We start from the raw sequence: 20132 nt of genomic DNA on the forward strand, positions 1-20132 counted from the left end.
CCCCTATACCCCCAGTCCTGCACGGGCAGGTTTGCCTCTGGTCCTGGCCATGGAAAAACACGTTGTGCTGCAGTGGCTGTATCCAGGGCTGCAGATATTTCACCTCCCATCACTGCCTGCCCACACCTCGCCAACGAAGGCATTGAGTCACCAGCCGGTGTTTTCCAGCACAGCAGGGCTGGATTCGGCACAGGCAGCACCCAACCCCAGGAGAAAGCACGGAGAGCATGAGCTGCTGAGCCTGGGAGACCTCAGTTGGACCCCAAAGGAGCCTCTGGATCCCTCAATGGTCCTCTTTTCCTCCTCCTTCCCCATCGTTAGCACAGTGAGTGCTCCATCTCACCCACACCGCGATTGTTTCTTACCTTGCCGGGTCGGGCTGGAGCGGCTGCGTCCCCTCCGGCTGCTCCTCACTCTGATCCAGCCAGGCTGGGGATGGCTTTAAGTGCTGGGGGAGGCATGGGCTGCCTGACCGCCCCCACCACCCCAAGCCCCCCTGTGTGTTCGTGCCTGTGGGACAGCAGCTGGAGTGGGGAGAGCACCTGTGTGTGTATGTAATGGGGGATTCCCTGCTGGAGCCACCCTAAGATCCCCAGCGCCGGCTGACGGGGCTGGGAGCATGTGGGGGTGGCCAGCACTGGCCTGGCCGACCCCCTGCGTGCCCCCAGCCACATCTAAAACCATTTCCCAGGGCCTTTCTCCCACCCACGCCTGGATGAAAGCAGCAGAGGGTCAAGTTTCTGCACCCGGCAGCTGGGGAAAAGAGGGATGCCCCAAAGGCATCAAAGCAGGAATCTGCCTCCTCCTGGCTCTTTGTGCTTTTGTTGGCTTCAAAGCTGGTTTTAGGGGGAGCAGCCCTACAGGCTTCCCCAAGCTCTGTGAGCATCTGACTTGCTGCTTTGTGTGGCCCTGCAATTTGTGGGTGTTCATTTGGGACAAGGTAGTTCAGGTCTCTCCGGAAGTATGGGGTGCCACCCCAGATGGATTCTTCCCACTGTCCCTCTGCCCCTACACCAGCTCCCTTGCCAGCTCCCACATGTCCCCAGGCCTTGTTTCCAGGCACTGTCCCCAGAAACTGAGGCCCCCAGCCCCAGGACATCCCCTTTGCCCCTGAGGCTCAGCATGGTGGGGGAGACAAAAATAAACAGGGAGGCAAAACATGAAAAACAAGAGGTTTTATTCCAAAATTTGAAAGCCCCCAAGAGAGCAGAGCCAGCCCCTGCTCAGTGTGGCCAATTGCTGGGAAGAGCCGGACACCTTGTGCAAGTTTAGCAACAGAGTTGCCGGCGCAGTGCCACGGCAGTGTCACAGTGGTGCCAACGGCCACCATCCCTCAGCACCAGCCCAGGTCCCGCAGCGTGGGGACAACCAGCACCAGAGTCACTGGCAGAGGCAGGAGAGGACACACTGTCTCAGCACCAAGTTACCCTGCCGGATGCAATGCCGTCCCTGAAAACACCATAAAGGCATTGCTTCCCATCAGCCGAGCCATCCTTCCTTCCCACCTCTGGTCACTCGAATTTGGGCCGGGGGGTGGCTGGGTACCCACGGATGTTGAGCAGCAGGAGGAGGCCAAGGCAGAGGGTGGCTGGGGCACACATGGCCAGCGGCTCCCGCAGCGCCAGCAGCGTGTAGATGGCACCTGGGAGAGGAGCAGAGCATGGGAATGGGAGTCCCCGGCCAAGGGTGTCCCAAGACCCCACAAAGGGCAGGGGGTACCTGTTGGTTCTCACCAATCATGACGACGCTGAGGATGAAGTTGCTGATCTCTTGCAGCAGCTGGGGCCCAAATGCCAGCAGTAGCCCGGCCACCACCTCCAGCCAGCCCACGGCCACCAGGTAGCTGCCTGGCTCCGGCACGAACCCCAGCTCCTTCAGGGGAAACACCTTGGCGAAGCGCACGAACTCCGATGCCTGGGAAGGGTGGGAGGGGAGCGAGGGGCTGGGGGATATAGCTCCTCCAGTGGGTCTGCTCTGCTCTGCGCCCCAAGGGGATCAGCTCTGGACCCCAAAGTGCTTGGCCCCACAGCCCAGCACCCCAATCTGCTCATTCTCCCCAGGGGGATCAGCCCTGCACCCCAAAGTGCTTGGCCCCACAGCCCAGCAGCCCAGTCTGCCCATTCTCCCCAGGGGGATCAGTCCTGCACCCCAAGTGACTCAACCCTGCACCCCGGAGGGATCAGCCCTGCATTCCAAGGGACTCTGGCTGACTCACAGCAAAGTGCTCCACCCTGAACCCTTGTACCCCCAGCTTGCTCAGTCTCACCCAAGGCTCAGTCCTACACCCCAACAGGGTCAGCCCTGCACATTCCCCCTGGAGCTCAGCCCTGCAGCCCAACCTGCACTTTGCCCCCGGAGCGCAGCCCTGCACGCCCAAGTGCTCTTTGCACCGCTGCCCGCAGTTTGCTCCTTCCCCCCGGGCTCGGCCCTGCTCCCCTCGAGGCCGCGCTCACCATGTGCCGGTGCAGGTCGGCAGAGAGCCAGTCCGACACCTTCAGGACGCCCGTGAGGGAGAAGAAGAGCCCAAGCAGGACACGGAGGGCGGTGAAGGCCGCCGCCATGGCGGGACGGGCGGGCCCGGGGGCGGAGCGGGGCGGAGCGGCCCGGCCCCGTTCCCAACCCGGCCCAGCCCAGCTCCCAGCCTGGCCCAGCCCAGCTCCCAGCCCGGCCCGGCCCCGTTCCCAGCCCGGCCCCGTTCCGTTCCCTGCCCAGTTCAGCCCGGCCCAGCTCCGGCCCCGCACGGACACGGACCCCCCAGCCTTTGGGTGCTGCCGGGGCACCGAGTGCTCTCATGCGCAGCGTCACCCCCAAGCTGTGACACCCCCCCGCCAGCAGCACCATCCTCCCACCAAAACAGAGCTGGAGGAGAAAGGGGAAACCCCCTCCAAACACAGCCCTTTGTGGGCTCTATGAACAGGTGCGATCTACGGGCAACACCTGCTGGCTTGGGCTGCAAGGGGCTGCGGGGAGCGCAGATCAGGCAGGGCGCAGGCAGTGCTAGCCACAGGTCCAGCGAGCAGGCAGGAGCTGGTTGAGGAGGCAGCAGCGAGGATGCTCTGGCCCCAGGGAGGCTGCTTTGGGGTGACGGAGGCGGCCACGCTCCCCAGGCCTGTGCGTCACCGCCTGCGCTGCTCAGCCGCCGCACTGGCCGAGCCTCTCAGCAAAGGCAGCCCGGGATTGGCGAGAGCAGGGCCCAGGGGAGCCGCAGGCGCTGACGTTTGTGTAACTCAAGTGGAAATATTTTTTTAATGCCAATAAAGCATGAGAGCCCGAAGTGTTTTCCAGACACGAGGAAGCACTCTGGGGCACGGAGAGCACAGCCAGCCTGGACCTGCACCAACCCCAGCTCAGCCACCACCTCGCAGGGGCTGCCACAGGCAGTGCTTGGACAGGGCCCAGGGCAGTGACACTATTTTTACTCCTGGCAGCACATGATGCTTCAGCTGCTCACCATGATTTGGAGCTCGGGTTGGCACTCCATGGAATGACAGACAGCAACAGGCCAAGCAGGCTCAGAGCCTTCATAGCTTGGAAAGCTCCGTGGTAGAAAAGGAATTAAAAATCAAGACCAAACCCTGAAAAAGGGAGAGAAGCAGGGCTGTGGCATCAGGGCAGCCATCACTGCTCCCAGGCTATTGTTCAAGCTTACCTGCTCTCTCAGGTGATTAATAATTTTATTAATTACAGAAGCTACTTAATGAGCTGTTTGGTAGAACGAGGTGTTGTTCTCTCAGCAGCCAGAGGACACCCCAGATAATAACAGCCGACAGCAGCAGCACAGAAACCCCTCCCCTCCCTACAGGATACAGGCTGTGGTTTGCTCATAGCAGGGAGTTGAGGAGGTGAAGTGCAGCACATGGAATGCTGGAACAGTTTCACATAGGAAGCAGCTAGTGCTGCAATAGTGGAAATGAGGACAAGTCAATGGAAAATAACAGAATCTCAAGAAAAAAGGCTGCACAAGCTGCAGCTGCTGTAAAGACAAAGACACTGAACCCCAGCCCCTGCAGGGCAGCTACTGAAGAGCCACAAACCTCACTGAAGCCTTTTCAGGATCCAGACAATAGCACAAAGTCATCAAATCAGAGTGAAACACCTCAGACTGCCCTCACCCAGCGCCCCATTGCCTGAGAGTGAGAACAGCAGCAGCTCCTTGTACAGCACCAACACTCCCTGCCACGAGCAGTCCCAGGCATTCAGACCCCTCTCAAGCATTTCATACCACTTTGCCACATGAAATTAATTTTTCATGTTTCTAATCTGGCAAAGAAGGTCCCAGCCATATGTTCATGACTCTTTGTGCCGCTGCAGGAGGAAACCCTGCTACAATGAGCAGAGCCACCACTGGTGTATTTCAACATATTAAACAGCTTGGTATTTAAACAAAGGATTATATTTAATGAATGACAGCATGAACCACGTATGTGCACAGTACAGCTGCCAAAGCATCAAGTGAAGCAACATGAACCATGGCAATTCGTGCTGCAAGAGCTCAACCCAGCACTGTTCTAGCTTCTACAGAACTCTTAACTTTAGTATCTCAGGCTTAATTACTACAGTTACCACCAAGAAAGCTCTTAAAAACCAACCAGGCACAGGTAAACATTTGGAATTCTACAACACAAAACTATGCAACACTCGAAATGTGTGTAAGGAATGAGTGAAATTTCCAGAAATTCATGTTGCTCAGACCCAGCCATAACACTCAACACTGACAGACTGCTTACTCACTGAATAGCCTCTGGAATAAAACACAAGTCATTTATAAAAATATTTAAATATTTTATTTTTAAGAGCTGTATGTTCCTGGTTCCTCTTCACTGCACTCAGACTTCTTTTTCTGCAAGTGCAAAGCACACAATTAGATTAAGAAAGAAAACAGTAGAAACTATATAACATGGAATCACCATTCAGAATCCAGGCCATGGGCCAGCCAAATATACTCAAGTACTCACATCAGATTTGAGATTAAATGAACAGAATTCATGTATTTCTAAGACCAGAAATGGCTTTGCGTGTTTTCCTACCCCAGAGCAAGGAGCAGCAGTGACAAACCACACAGGATTCAATAGGAGTTCACTGACTGAATCCCACTGGCTTCACACCTTACAGGTCTACTGTTACTCACCTGGGACTCCCACGTTAAGGTAATCAGCATGTTGCTCCTCAAACAAGATTTTAAATATCTGAAGTTTCCCCTTGTAGTTTAGTGGCAAATTAGAGGGAAAATGTCATTAATTCCAGCTCTGCAAGTTGGTTTATTCCCCTAAACTGCTATGTGCTGTGCCCCTGCACATGCTGCTTTATCTACCAGGTTATTTTTTTAATTCAATGTTAAAAGTATTTCAGCAAAATAGCTTTTTAACAAGGTTTAGTTGAATTAACATCTGAGAAGCAGCTGCTCTATTCTCTTTTTCCCAGACTGACAATCACCAACTGCAGCCTGAGTGCAGGAACAGTCGTTTCTTGTTTGACCACCTGCAGCATGTAAAGGACAGAATTTATTTGCCGCTGCAGGGCTGAAAAGCTTCAAACAACGGTTAGGTTTTGGCTCTACAAAAGCACAATTCAGAAAGTTTATATAAAATTGAGATTAATCACGTTTCAGGCAGGAATTACATAAATCAGTACATGGTGATGGGCTACCAAGCCCTCATAGCAGTGTAAAGACACAAACTACTTACTTGTCCACCTGTTCTCTTGGTCCCTCCACACACACCACTGGGCACCGTGCTGGATGTGCTCATGCTCGACTCCTCAACTGGAAAAATATTCCCAAGCTATTATACCTGCAGTGATTTTGAAATCTTTTGTACAATCCCACGTCTAGAAAGGTATTTTTAGCCGCTGCTGTCAAGATATCAAGCCCAGATGGAGTCAGGGTGCTCAAGCCCACAGTGTGACAGAAGGGACTAAGTTCTACCCTACACATTTAATGTAGTCACTCATTCCAACATCTGAGTGTTTCCCAATTCAAAGGTGCTCTGTGACAGAACACACCAAATGTCCAGAAACCTTTATTATTTCACCCATGCAAGACAAAAAAGTGATACTTACTTCCCATGGATGAGCACTCCGGTGTCACTCAGCTTTCATCTTCACCTAAAGGATAACAACTGAAGTTATTAGAGTCATATACAGCAAATCGTGACCATTTCAAAACTAACTTAAAAACAAGGTTTTAACATACATGGACTGATTAGTTATGAGGGGGATCTTATCAATTATTCCAAACTATTACGTGGAAGAGTAAGGGGCAGAAATAGGCTAGCCTAAAGACTCATCAAGAGCTGAAGGAATATGCAGGCAGATGCCTGAAGAACTGCACCCTGAGCACAAACCATAACCCCAGTCTGAGCACAGTGAGGTTTGATTGCAGCCAGAGGTATACTATCCCTTATGTGAAGGCATTAATTTTGTCAGCTACTTCAACTCTATGACCCTGTTTGTCCCCTGCAGCAGTGCTCTATTCCCCTTCCTGAGGGAGTGCACCGTCCCTGGCCTCTTGGAGCCCTCGGGTTCTCTAGCCCTAAAAGTGCTTCAGAAGCCAAAGGCAGACACTAGAGGTTGGCACTGTCACTGCTTTTATCCTCAGCAAGGTTCCTCCCCCTCCTCAAGATCCCCCCTTTACTATAGCTGAGGCCAGCCTGCAGTGGTGAGAGCTGGGGATGTGGTCCAAGACTCTGGAGAGCTCCAGCTGGGAGACAGATCCCACCATGGGCACAGCATGATCTGACCAGGCAGGGACAACTTCAGGCTTAGTCTCCAACCCACCACCCGGGTTTCCTCACAGCCCTTGGGAGCAGGAGTTATGCACGTTTTGTTTTCTCTGCCATAGCAACAAACACCATGCATAAGGGATACTATATCTTTGTGCATCCTTTGAAAACTGCAGATTCCCTGCTAGCCACACTCCTCCCAGCCCTCCCCAGTTAGCTCTTCAGTACTGGTGTTCAGAAGCAACATTTATAGAGATGGGGTGTTCACAGACCACTGCGGGATTGCACAGCCAAGTCCTAACGTGTCAATCATTACCTAGCAGCAATGACACAGGTGGGAGAAGGCCAATCCTCCCTTTTTTCCTTTTCCAGGCAGCAGCTATTTAACAGCCCCACTAGCTGGTATGAAGAGTGAAAAAAATCTGAAGCTAATTAGCTGATTCCAAACTTGCTAGTAGTGGAAGAAGCCAAGTGATTCCCCAGAGCAGCATACTTGGATGCATCCTTCCCAACATGCTCAGCCTCATTGAACATAATGGAACAGAACACTGGCCTTCCTGATCATGTCACTGCAGCTGGCAATGATTAACAGAGACATGCAACCCCATTACTGCTCCAGTCCTAAAACTACTCACAGGCCTCAGTGTTTAGCTATGGGGAGAACTGCAAGCAAATCAACACTTTGTATGCTTAATGTTACAATAAAGCCCCATCCACGCTGTGCTGTGCTCTCCTGCCAGCACCAGGCTCTGCTCGGAGGGCCTAGCAGTACGCAGATGTATTCTGACACCACACTTCTGAGCTTCAGGTAAGCTTTTGAGAAAACGTGTATTTCACACACAGATAAAACCAAGATGAAACACAATGCAAGCACTTGAATGTCACTTCTTGTACCCACTTGTTACAGACTGACTTAGAGCAGACATGACTAAGTTTGCTACCACACCAAGTTTCATTACTGCAGCCAGAGATGGTCTGAGCCCCATGGTTCAATCACAGATTGCTTGCTCCAAGAGTGTCAAAACCCTGCTTAGTTCAAGTACATAGAATGAGCCAGATGTGCCAATAACCCCATCGTAACATTCCTGCAGGTCAAGTATCCAAAGCACACTGGAAAAACTTAAGTCAGATCTGAGCAATGGTTTAAGATCACTAATTCAGTTCTGCTACCTGAGAGCACACTGGCTGCCAGCAGGTTTGCTACTGGATCCCAGTCCCAGGCAAAGATAAGCCACCACAAAACGGATTCTAGTCACAGGTAAAGGTGAACCATCATGAAAAGCCAAACTGACTTTGTGACAAGGTATCACTGTGTGACCAGCTGGGGTCACAGGCTACACTTGCTGGGGTGTAACCAAAGACCTGTTGTCGTTATCTTATGCTGCAGCTGCTACTTCAGGAGCTCAGTGGAACTTGAAAAGGTGGCTTCAGTGGAGGGCAAGGTTGTCGAGCAGATCCCTGTTCACCAGCAGGAGTCCTGCCTGCAAGGTAACAAAGAAGGGTCCAGAAGTGATAATAGAAGTGACCAGAAACAAGTATGCAAAGCAGAACTTTGCAGAACAAGGGAAAACACATTACAACACCTGTGAAATAAACTGAGTATCAGACAAGAGCCAGATCATTTGATGGAACAAGAGACCTTGAAATTCAGGTTCAAGAGCTAATGCAAAAGAGCTGGAGATCAGCATGTCTGGATGTCTGGCAACGTAAGCATGTTAATCCTGGAACACCATAGTCAGAAGTTCTAGTAGTGAAGAGTTTAGAATTACATCCCAAGACTGATGAAAAATTAAATTATACATTACACTACCAAGATGAATCTACGAAGCAGAAGTACAGAATCTCATCACTGTCAATTAAAGCGAAGGAATGCATCAGGCTTGTCAATCAAAGGTTAAAATTAAGACAACTGCAATGTCCAATAAGCTCTACGAAACTCACAGGGATATTCAATCAAGCACTCATTTATGTCCTCAAAAATATTTCAGATCAGTCTCAGAGCTGCTTGTACACGTAGTCTGAGGTGACTCTCACGTAGCACACACGAGGCAAGAGCAGTGATTACTAACACATTCCCACCAAGCCAAGACTCTACACAGGGATGAGCTGCAGATGGGCCACTTCATCACTACAGAAAATTTAAACACGTTCTTTTCTAGGCACTGAGAGCACCTCATCAACTAGTCAAGTAAGTTAAAGATCACATTCCCTCTTCCCCACCATGCTCATATAAGAATATCTTCGTTACATCGGAACTAAGAAAAATCCACCCAAGCCAAGTCGTATGTACAGAGGAATCGGGTCTGGAAATCCTCATCTAAGAACCACAGTAAGTTACTTCTTGTCTCTGAATGAGACAAAAGCTTAAAACCGAAAACCACACAGCTTTGATGCAAGCTCAGCGTACAGGTATGGAGTGCTGCACTGTAATTCCACAGTCAGAAGTGTGATGTCAGAATACCCACAGTGTAAGATTACATAGAAAGTCACCAAGTTATATTATATTGCTTGTTACCTACCTGTACGCAGTCGGCAATGAGAATCTTGGAGCAAGCAGGAATACTACATCCGGGTCCTAATGTCCATTGCCATTTGTGGTACTACGTTCCTCACAGTTATGAACTGCAGAAATGCTGGCTAAGTGCAGTTATGTAGCAGGCCACTAGTTTTAAGTGTAAATTGCAGTCTCAAACTCCAGCAAGAACTTGCTGCCACAGTAAATGGTTGCCAAGGAGAAGCCAAGAATTTGTCTACCACAAAAATACCACAAAATCTCAAAAGCAGTTTCAGTTTCTCATCAGCTGTATAAATGATTAGTGTAATGTATCTACACCAGAAGGTAAGATTATTCTGTATTCATTTCTGAGAAAGTTTGAAGACATATGTATAACGATACCAGTTTCTACTTGCTGCAGTTTTTAGAGCTCCAAGTGTCAAAATGGGCTTAATTTTGATAAAACAAGCTAAATTGCAACAGCCAATGTCCTCCAAGTCCAGTACAAAAATGTTATCGGATCCAGACCATCCAAAAACAGGTCTGACCAGAAAAGCACTTTTCTGAATGGTTTTAAAGATTCAATTATATAAATCTGAGTTAATGAAAAGTCCAAAACCTCATAGGAACAGATCAAAGGAACGTCACTTTCTCGCCTCCCACATTTAGTAACTTTTATCAGATTTTAAAGTTGACGTTTGCCAGCTTTTAAGACACCATCTTTAAAAGGTCTTGAAAAGAAGTTGGCTAGTTCATCATATGCCTGTTTAGTACATGCAACTCAAAGCAGAATTTGTTTTAGAAATTCTGCTTATGCAGCTACAACAAAGCCAGATTTAACCAAACTTTCAGATGTTTTGAAAACTGCCAAATCTTTCAATATATTTACTGATCATGGTTTTGCAACTCAGCTATTTTAACACCTAGCAACGGTAGCTTACATACAAAACAGGGGTACCCAAAGACAAGCTCTGTAAAGGTACAAGGACAGCAGCATCCTTCACTCTTCCAAGTTACAGAACTACAAAAGAACATACTTTAGGATATGCACCAGCATCTCTTTTAATAAAGAATGACATGTAATCTGAAAAATAAACTGAAAAAATTAATTTAATGTTCACGTTCAGAATTCCCCACCTCGGACACCTTCACCTTTTGTGGGTGTCCCATGAACACCCTCCAGAAAAGATATTGTTTAAAACCGCTTCAATAATGCAAATTGCATTGATACTGCTCATTTGTGAACTATCCAATACAAGTAACTCCCAAATACTTGGTCTGCAGTTTAGGAACTGCTAATTTGGAATTTCCTCAAGAGCAATTCATTGTTGTAGCATGTTATCAACCCCCAAACTTTTCTGGGTAAACAAAAAGCATTCACCAAACAAGCTGAATCACTCTTTAGTGAGCTTCATGTTCCAAGTCAGTATCAGCATTTCCCAACTTGCTATTTTGTCATTTAAGGGGTAACAGTACTTCAAGAGGGATCAGACATCTGCGCCCTAAAATACTGCAATCTGACACGTTTTAACCACAGGGAAAATTTAGCAGGAAATTTAGAATTAGCCAATGCTTAGCACAAGGAATGGAAAGATGTTGGGAAGATTAAAGCTATTCACAGAACTCTGGTAGTTGGGGATCATGTGAAGGTACAGCCAAGCTACATTTACCTACTCTGTGCCAAGCAGGTTGATGTATCCTGCATTAACACTGAGGTATTTGACGCTGGGAAGTCAAGTTCCCAGCTCACCTGGTACAGTGTAAAAACAAGCAAAGCAACTACCTTACCAATGAGTCCAGAATGCTTTGAAATTCTTCTGGGGCTTAATAAAATGAACAGCAAACTAACGAATTCATCAGATCTTCTACAAAAAGAACCTTAAAGGGAGTTTATTTGCACTGTGTAGTATTAACTCTTAGAACTCCAGATTCAGATACTACTTTTGAAGCATTATCTCCAAACATCAATAATAAAAGAGCGATAACCATCATGCAAGCAAGCTGATTGCTGTATTTTACATACAGGATTTTAGGATTTGCCCACCAGCTACACGATTTAAGAATAGTTCCTGCAGTCCCCATAATACAAATGATTGTATTCTGAACTAGGCAAATTAGTCCACTGTTAGCATGAGGACATAAGCAAGTTAACCTTAATCACTCGAGTAACACTTCTGGTCTTTTTGCCAAGCAATTTCAGGCAGGTGTACAATATGGAGCAAGGCCAGATCCTGTAATCTCAAAACAGCTTAAGAGCATATAAATATCACATTAACAATCCTTTAGTTAGGAAGTCAGCCAATACAAGGCATTCTATGAATTTATTTTAAAATAACCATTGCTAGGTCTTCTGCTTAAAGTCTTTGCAAGATTCCAAGCAGTTAACTGCCAGGGTGGTAAGTGCTACCATCCCACCATCCATAGCTAAAATATGGAATTAATTACTGCACTGCTTGCAGTGAAGCTTTAAATAATGTATCTTACAGCACTTCTAAGATTTCCGTTTGCTTCCTTATTGCAGCACAATTACTGCTCAAAAAAATCTGCACCTACTGCAAAGTTTGGCTACAATTTAACCCAATCTTTGGCTAGAGAGGCACTGTGGGAAGAGATTTCACTCTTCATTGCAGTTCCACACCCTGGTCTCTAGTCCGACCTCAGCTTGAGGCTCTCGGGTTACTGTGGCAGGTGTGGTATTAGGCCTCCTTTGTTTAACCACGACTGGCAAGAAGAGTTACTACATTTAGTTTTCTATTTATTTGAAGCACAGTAAAAAAAAGGTTGGTACACTTTGGGAATTCAGTGGCACAAGGTACACTGCCATCAAGTTAGGGACGTTATACATCAAAAAAACAGCTAAATTTGATTTTGAAACACTGCATTACATAATTAAATTGTACTCGCCCAAACAGACCACTTACAAATATTAGGTCAGTAAGTTTCTAACATCCATAAAAACGTAGCTTTCTTACTAAAATGCAAGAATTAAGAAGTTGGTGTCTAAACAAGACAGACAAAAACAAACTGGAATGAAACTACAGGTCACATCTAAAATCGGGGCTTTTTGTTTGGGGCTTCATATTCTTCTCTCCCTCTACCATATCCTGCTGGTGTTCCAGGCCCCATTCCTCTAGGACCCTGGCCACCCACGGGCCCCGCACCTCCCTGCCCAAAGCGTTCAGGACGCTATTGGAACAGAATTAACAGTTCATTATAAGTAGTTGATGTCCATGTGTGTTAAGTATATATTTTTAGAAGGTTCCGTAGTCAAGGTTCGTCGATACAATCACCATTGAGCCGATCCACAGGTACCGGGAACATAGAAAGGAAAAAAGGGTAATTTAAAAATTAGTTTATTGTAACACATGCCTTGAGGTATGTTCCCACTTGATGCATTCTCATACATCTGTTACAAAGAACAGATCCTCCCTGCAGTGCTAGAAATGTAAGCATTAGTGCAGATGTGAATTAACAACTTTTCCAAATGAGCTCTAGCAAAATTTTCAACCAAGTTAATGCAAGTAGCTTGCAAACTTCTCACCTTTAGTGCAGTAAAAGCTCAGATTACATCACTGTCATTTCCAAATAAGCCTAATGAGAGACTGCAGCTCCAGTTGGCTGAAGCAGGAGCTGACATTCATCACATGTAACAGAATGCCTACTCACCAGGACTGGCATGTGCTGTCTAGAGACCATGTGCTTTTCAAGATGGGGTTAAGACTACGGTCTGCTGACTAAACTGCAGAGGCCTTTGGCAGTACCAAAACTCATTGTGAGCACTACTGCATTGCAAGAAGAAAAAAAAAAAGTGAAAAAAGCTACTGACCAGTGCTTTACCTAACCAACGCAACTGCTCGAGCAAAGACTGGCACTCGTTCAAACCCCACGTACTCCGGAGCTGCTGGTGCTGCATCAGATGCAAAACGTGTTCCAAGCACTCAGTGTTTCCAGTTAGAGCTATGCACAGAGGGTTGTGTGCATCCAGGCAGTATCTCCCTTCCCGCCCCACCTTCACCACAAACTCTTGGAAAATTCACAACTTCACAGCATTGAAAGGTTTCACACCAAGATGTAACATCTAAGTTACTCTGCAATAAAGCAGACTTCAGGTCTATTTACTAGTACCTCTAGTTGCATGTACTTCATTTAGTTACTGTATTAGTAGGTGTGATCAGCATTCAACCTACAGAACTGACACATTATGAGGTCAAAGAGAGCTTTAAATTTTCATTTCAACCAAGATTCCCACTACCGAGTCACAGAACAATGGTAGGTGGTTTGTTACAAAAAATATCTGTAACTGAGAATGCACACTTCGGAGCTCCTGACTTCTGAAAGTCAGTATCAATCCTTCCAAGAAAGGAGTTTCACAAATATTATTTAGGTTATTACTGCCTAATTCATGGCAGCTTCAGCTCATCTCCAGTTCTGTTTAAAGGTATCAGCCCAGGAACTGTGACAGCATTGTGTGGCAGAGATCCCCAGCCTAAGAAACTCCAGGCACTTAATCCACCTCACTGTCACACCCTTTGTTTGACCAGATCACATTTCAGGTATTGCACAAGTTCAACATGCACCTGTACCATGATTTTCAGGAGAAAAATGTACATAGTATCCACCACACACTGCCTAACTGCTCACAGGAAGCTCAGGAACTGCTTAGATATCAGTAGGTTATTGAGATACCTTAAGGCCAACAGCACTGTCTGCTGAATCAATGATGCTCTGTGAAGTTACCATTCCAAAGATACGGTTCCCCAAAAAGATAAAACAGAAGATATCTGACAAGCTACTATGGTAGCTCTGCACATTAAGCCAGAGGCCGAAACCCACCCAAAAATCATTTCGTTCAGCTTGTGCTACATGTGTACACCCCTTTGGGAGGGTGAAAGCACACTGGTATCGCCACATAAACCAACAGATTTCCATCCTGCCCATTAAGCACTTCTGTCGTATGCATCCGTGGTGCCTCAGTGTAGGAACACCAAGCAGGCTCCAAGCCCAGTCACACATGTAGTGTGCCAAAAATAGGATGGTTTGGAAACATACCTCAGAACAGGAGATATGCTGTAGCTTTAACAGGCTCTACCTTTGTGTCATGCCCAACACAGGGAAACAGACCAGGCTATCATTCCTTTGGGAGACAGGAACCACAAATGGCTACAGTCCAGGATAGCTGGAACATGCCTGAAGCTAAAAACCAGCATTTCTGCTCTTCTACAGCAACATCAGCACAGACTAAGGGCTATGCTGTTTACCAATGATTACTTAAATTAATCTGCTGCTGAAACAGACCTGAGCGCAGATTTTGGACTGAACAGCATACCCAGACCAACATGCATCCAGCCTACCTAGGCTTGGAAGGGCCAAAACAAACAGTGTTACATATTGGGAAGGAGAACAAAAAAATCTCTCTTGTCCATCAGTACAGAACATCAAATTACTTAAAAGCTACCAAATTACGTATTTTGATGATATTTGTCAGATTCTCTAGAATTCATAAAAAATCCTTCCAAGCCTAACAGTGACGCAGAATTTCCAAAGTCCAATGAGGTCAGTTAATTGCAAATATGCTTAAGAGCACATTTGAATTCACTTACAAACAATTTCTGAGTGTGTAAGCTACCATAAAGGTTACAAACTACTCTAGTGCTACACACTGCCACGCTGTCCTGTGTTAAACACCTGACAAGAGAGTCAGCAGTTAACAGTGACATTTCCACAACCATCCGAACACTGGAGAACTCATTCCCAACCACAACAATTCCCTTGTGCTAAGCTAAAGCCACCACAGGATACGTTACCATGTCACTTCCCATCATAGAACCACTCATGGCTGCTTGGCCAACTCCTGGATTAGCTTCATAACCTATGCCGCCACCACCTCCCAGAGGTGGGAATTTCTGGGCTGCTGAAGCATAAGGATCTAAGGAAGAGAAATATATAATCATATTCTGACAATTTCCAAGCTACCCACATGAAGTAATTATTTAAAGATTCTTTACCTCCCATGTTCATTGTAGCAGCACCACCCATTCTCATGTCTCGCTCCCTCTGCATAGAAGAAACAACTCTTAATTTGGATAATTAACCACCAAAATCCAGACTTTGCTGGAGACAAAACACATTTACGGCCAACTACTGCCACTGCCCCTACACAAACACAGTGCAGTAGCCAACCCAAAGGAAGCAAAACACAGCGACCTTGAAAATACATCAACACAACTCCTGAACGTGGTAACACATCCCAAACCCGCCGTGATGTCACTTACTGGATCCATGTAACCCATTCTACTATAATTCTCTTCCCTCTGTCTTCTCATTTGTTCTTCCATCTCCCGCTGACGGATCATCATCTCCTCCTCCCGCCGGCGACGCTCCTCCTCCTGCCTGGTCACCCCAAAGCAGACTGTTAAATCCCAGGAGTGGAGCACATTGAACACACACCAACATCACTTGCTCCAGCAATTATCAAGGCACTGAATGATTACACTTAAGCAAAAAAACCCATACTCCATGATGCTAAAATATTTGAGAAAAAACTTACACAGCAGTTCAATTTCGCAAACACAAACTGAAGCAGCAATGATGTTTCTTGAAAAATAAAAACTTTCATATATAAGTAATTGAAAAAAAAAAGCATAAACGTAACTTTTAATAAAATCCCATGAAAGCCGAACTAACCTCAGCTGAATTTCCTTGCGTTTCTGCATTTCCTGATTATGGAGTTCTTCCATACGTCTCAGCTCCTCCTGGCGCCTCATGAGGTCTGCAGGAATAAAGCCTGTGAGCAGCTTTTTCACAAAATGTCACATTTTAATATCTGAATTAGATCCACCTCAGGTGACAGAGAAGTACCTGCCAGTGTCACTGTTCTTACCAATATCCCACCAATATCATCTTACCAATATCATGAAACTACCAGTTCCTCTTTTTCTAACTCTGAAATTCTCAAATTCATAATCAGAAGTATAAATTTACTCACTAAACCATCAACAGCCATATATTTAAAACAGCATTTAAAGCAAGAAAATACTAAGAATTCAGAACCAATTACCTTGACGCAAGAGATTTGCCTGATGCTCATGATAAGCATCTTCCATCTCACTTTCAAGTTTGTCTTTGGCATCTTTCATATTTTTTGCCACTTGCTCTCTCTGCTGTTTTTCCATTTCATCTAAAGATTTCCATCTCTGGGAATATTCAAATTCAAAACTGCCAGGCTGAGCAAAACGGGGAGGAGTCTCTCTTTCCCTGCAGAAAGGAAGACGCTCAGAGTAGGCAAACCTGGAAACCCAATGTCAATACAAGATCACAAGCAAAATAACTGAATTATCAGGGAACATCAAGGGCACTCTGAGAATACCTGACAACCATGGGATACAGAATTGGCTGTGATGACGTGCTGCATCTTCCACACTTATGACAACAGCACTTGATAAAAATAAATATCACAGCAAAGATGGAGACTCCTGCACTATCCCATCCAAGCAAATCTTCAGAATTTTACTGCTCATTTATCTCGTTTTTAACTGTCTTTAGACACTTCACTGCTGAGAATTCCAGGTGCAAAATCCTCACACAAGACAGGTCTTTGCCCAAGCAGGCCCAACCGAGGTGAATTTTTCCAGTGCAAAAGCACTCTGTCAAAGGCAAGTAACAGCCTTAGCTTTCACTAAAACAGTTCTCAAAATGCCTGAGGGCCAACAGTTTGTTCTGTCATATAAACACCTGGTGTTTAAAATTCCGTAATTAATGGAACAAAACTACCAAGTTCAAAAGCTTTCCATTAGCAATATGAAGTATTTAAACATTTTGGAGAACTGTACTAATCCACATTCTTCTCAAAGCCGCCTCTAAACCACTTACAATTTTTCATCAAAGCAAGGAATTCTGAACACTTTCTGAGCCAAACCAGACTGACTGGATCTCCCCTCCTGCACTCCCTTTTGTGAGCTGGGAAAATATAAAACCCCTACAAATATAGAGGTTTAATACAGAGATTTTAACACAAAACTGCTGTCTTGGGAAAGATTATTCTTGACTCTTTAATACTTGTCTAGACTTCCTTTACGCCAGTAGCCAGCTCATAAGGCAAATCCACATGCAACAAATTTATACTAATCATGGAATGAGTTAAAATTTTTCTTTCTCATTTCAACCCATGAATGTAAATCTTCACGTTCCCCATGGGATCATCAACCCAAGACATGCCTTAAGGGCAATGACAGCTTTTAACAATAGCATGAAACAGTTCAAGTCCGATTTCTCAAGTTTCTACACACACCAAAACCATCTGTTGAGCTGCAATTTCTTTGTAATACAATGTAGAAAACTACTTGTGTAACAATTGGTGAATACACTAAACAAATCATGTTACTTTAAACTACGAAGAAAAAACCCCCCAAGAACTAGAAATACAACTGAAAGCCTAAAGCCTGTTTCTCAAAATTTTTCCATCTTCCTTAATGCCAGGGACAATACTGCTTAAAGCTTCATTGATACCCTCTTTATATCAAAACACAGTGCCTACTTTTGATACATCGGATTCTTCTGAGCAAGCTTTTCTGGAAGACCATCTTCATCATCCAGTTGTTCCAACGGTTCCACAATAACTGGCCTGGGAGTGCTGAACAGAAAATACTCATTTTACTCCCCTGTAAGAACCGCCATTCTCAAATACTAGAATCCTAGAATCTGTATTCAGCTTAAAACTAAAAAATCCTAGCAAAATACTTACGTTGTCAACAAAAACACCCCCTCAGTACACCGTTCAAATGCTTTCCTTGCAGCTGGCTTTGATGCAAACTCAACAATGCCTTTTCCTGTTGATCTACCTCGATCATCTACAATCACAACAGCTCTTTCCACCGGACCGAACTGGGAAAAAGCTTCCTCGAGCAACTCGTTGGACACGTAGGGTGAGAGGTTCCGCACCGACAGGGCAGCGGCGTGTGTGGCAAAGCGAACGCGGAGCTGTCGGCCCCTCATGGGGGTATCGTCCAACTCTGCCTTTGCGATTTCTGCAAGAGCTCTAGATTCCTGGGGGAAGTTTAAAACCCAGTTTTAGAAAACTAAGCTGTACATCACCACATCGCGAGAATGAAACGGATGAACATACAACACGAATGCCTACCAATTTAATGAATCCAAAGCCTTTGCCCTTGTTGATAAAAACCTCTCCCGGCTCCCCGTATTTGGCAAACAGTCTTTTAAAGTCTTCATCTGTGATATCTGCAGGCAAATTCCCAACAAACAACCGGCAGCGCTGTGTGTACGTCTTCTCCCCGGGCCGCCTCAGGAGAGAGAGGTTCGCTTTAAACCCCTACAAAGAATCAGACCAGTTCGAGCCGTCACTGTGTGCTGCACACCGAGCTGCAGGAAGCCCTGAGGATCCCCGTGGGACCTAAACCGCAGCGCCGGGACCGCCAGGGGCACCACGAGGGGACCCAAACCACAGTCCCGTGGCACAGCAAAGAGACCCAAGCCGCAGCCCGGCAACCGCCGGGGGCACCGCGAGGGGACCCAAACCATCAACGCATGGCATCGCGAAGAGACCCAAACCGCAGCTCCGGGACCGCCGGGGGCACCGCGAGGGGATGCAAATCGTAGCCCCGTGCCACCGCGAGAGGCACTTCGAGGGAACCCAAACCGCAGCCCCAGACAACGCGACGGACCCACAGCGCAGCCCCGGGACCGCCCGGACAGCGGGGACCGCTCGATCCCGCCGAGCCGCCGCCACCTCCCTCCCGCTCCTCCCCTCAAGATGGCGGCGCGGGCGCGCGGAGCCGCCGCCATCTTGTGCCTGAGGGAGGTGTGGGGGGGGCCGTGACTCACCTCGTCCGACAGCTTCTCGCTCCTTTCTCCCGAGCCCTGCTGAGCCCCGAGGCTCTGCTGACCCTGGTGCTGCTGCCCACGGCCCCGCGGCTCCCCGCCCGGCCCGCCGCGGTGCCCCGGGCCGCCCTTGTGCGGCCCCTGCTGCGGGCCGCCCGGCCCCTTGGGGCCGCCGCCGGGAGATTGTCCTTGTCCTTTCTTAGGGCCGCCGGCCGGCGTCGGGCTGGGGCTGGGCTTGGATTGCGGCTGTGGGCCGGAGGGAGACGAGGAGGGAGCCGACACCGGCGGCTGCTGCTGTGGCTGCTGCCCCGCGGGCAGCGCAGAGGATGGAGGCGCTCCCGCCTGGCTGCCGGTGGGTCCCGCTGTGGTGGCGGAGGCTGAGGAGGATGAAGAAGGCGGAGCAGAGGTGGACGTGGGCGGCTTCGGCGGTTCGGGCTTCGGGCCTCCTCCCGGCGGGCCCCCCGGGCCTTGCGGGCCGCCCGGCATCGGGCCGCGGTTCTGTCCCATGCCCATGCCGGGCGGCGGCGAGCGGAAATCATGGTTGGGGCCGCCGCGACCGCCACCGCCGCCGCGCCGGTGAAAGCCGCCACCACCGCCGCCACGGCTACGGAAGCGATCCCGCGACATGGTGAAGCGGAGGGAAGAGGCGGAGAGGAGGTGAGAGCTCCGGCCGCGACGGCTACTGCTGCTCAGCGCCCGCTGCGCAAAATGGCGGCGAGCTGGACGGCCTCGCCGCCGCCTTTGTCCGCCCCTAATATAGTGTCCCCGCCCCCGGAAAGCCCCCTCCGCCCCACCAGCCAACTCCTGGAGCCGACGCCGGTGACTGACAAAAGAAATTACCAATAGTGTGACGAAATTCCTGTAACTCTTTGATCTCATTGGTAACCAGCCTGCCCTCTGTCCATTGGCGCGTTTGACCGCCGACGTTGGCACGGGCCGGTCCGTTAACCCCCCGTGTGCTGATTGGGCAGTTTGAGCGGCGGGAGGCGAAGTCACGGCGGGAGCGCGGGTGGTGATTGGCTGGCTGGGCTGTCAGTCATGCGGAGGCACGGCCCGCCCTCGGCTGCGCGGCGCCTCAGGGCACC

The 20132-nt window shown here is 48.1% G+C and overlaps 2 protein-coding genes across 5 annotated transcripts; both read right to left on the reverse strand.

Annotated features, from left to right (window-relative positions):
• Positions 1–1160: 1160 nt before the first annotated feature.
• Positions 1161–2607, reverse strand: TMEM35B (transmembrane protein 35B). Its single transcript, XM_085081553.1, has 3 exons — positions 2454–2607; positions 1734–1914; positions 1161–1642 (listed from the first exon to the last, which is right to left on the reverse strand). Exons 1-3 carry the CDS (start codon positions 2559–2561, stop codon positions 1512–1514), a joined length of 420 nt encoding a protein of 139 aa, XP_084937679.1. The 5' UTR covers positions 2562–2607; the 3' UTR covers positions 1161–1511.
• A 2154-nt stretch (positions 2608–4761) lies between these two features.
• SFPQ (splicing factor proline and glutamine rich) lies at positions 4762–19796 on the reverse strand. 4 transcript variants are annotated; one of them, XR_014856335.1, is made up of 13 exons: positions 19051–19796; positions 18350–18538; positions 17954–18255; positions 17747–17842; positions 16271–16467; positions 15898–15982; positions 15486–15603; positions 15219–15267; positions 15018–15139; positions 9239–12399; positions 6058–6102; positions 5685–5761; positions 4762–4840 (listed from the first exon to the last, which is right to left on the reverse strand). XR_014856335.1 is itself a non-coding variant. In XM_085081551.1 (11 exons), exons 1-10 carry the CDS (start codon positions 19672–19674, stop codon positions 6082–6084), a joined length of 1803 nt encoding a protein of 600 aa, XP_084937677.1. In that variant the 5' UTR covers positions 19675–19796; the 3' UTR covers positions 4762–5761; positions 6058–6081. The 4 variants fall into 4 exon arrangements, 1 of the variants encoding a protein (XP_084937677.1); XR_014856336.1 differs by lacking the exon at positions 9239–12399; XR_014856334.1 differs by having other exon boundaries at positions 6058–12399.
• Positions 19797–20132: the final 336 nt, after the last annotated feature.

This window comes from Lichenostomus cassidix, chromosome 23 (genome assembly GCF_008360975.1).
Source record: "Lichenostomus cassidix isolate B80296 chromosome 23, HeHo_3.0, whole genome shotgun sequence".
Lineage (NCBI taxonomy): Eukaryota > Metazoa > Chordata > Aves > Passeriformes > Meliphagidae > Lichenostomus > Lichenostomus cassidix.

Bases quoted from the DNA above. Each gene is read 5' to 3' on its own strand.
- SFPQ (XM_085081551.1), bottom strand. From the start codon at position 19,674: ATGTCGCGGGATCGCTTCCGTAGCCGTGGCGGCGGTGGTGGCGGCTTT. The intron at 18,539-19,050 runs GTGAGTCACGGC...GATTCTTTGTAG, and splicing joins GCGAGAAGCTGTCGGACGAG to GGGTTTAAAGCGAACCTCTC. The intron at 6,103-15,017 runs GTAACGTATCCT...GTTATCCTTTAG, and splicing joins CTATGATGGGAAGTGACATG to GTGAAGATGAAAGCTGAGTG.
- TMEM35B (XM_085081553.1), bottom strand. From the start codon at position 2,561: ATGGCGGCGGCCTTCACCGCCCTCCGTGTCCTGCTTGGGCTCTTCTTC. The intron at 1,915-2,453 runs GTGAGCGCGGCC...CACCCTTCCCAG, and splicing joins CCGACCTGCACCGGCACATG to GCATCGGAGTTCGTGCGCTT. The intron at 1,643-1,733 runs GTGAGAACCAAC...CTCCTCTCCCAG, and splicing joins CCTCAGCGTCGTCATGATTG to GTGCCATCTACACGCTGCTG.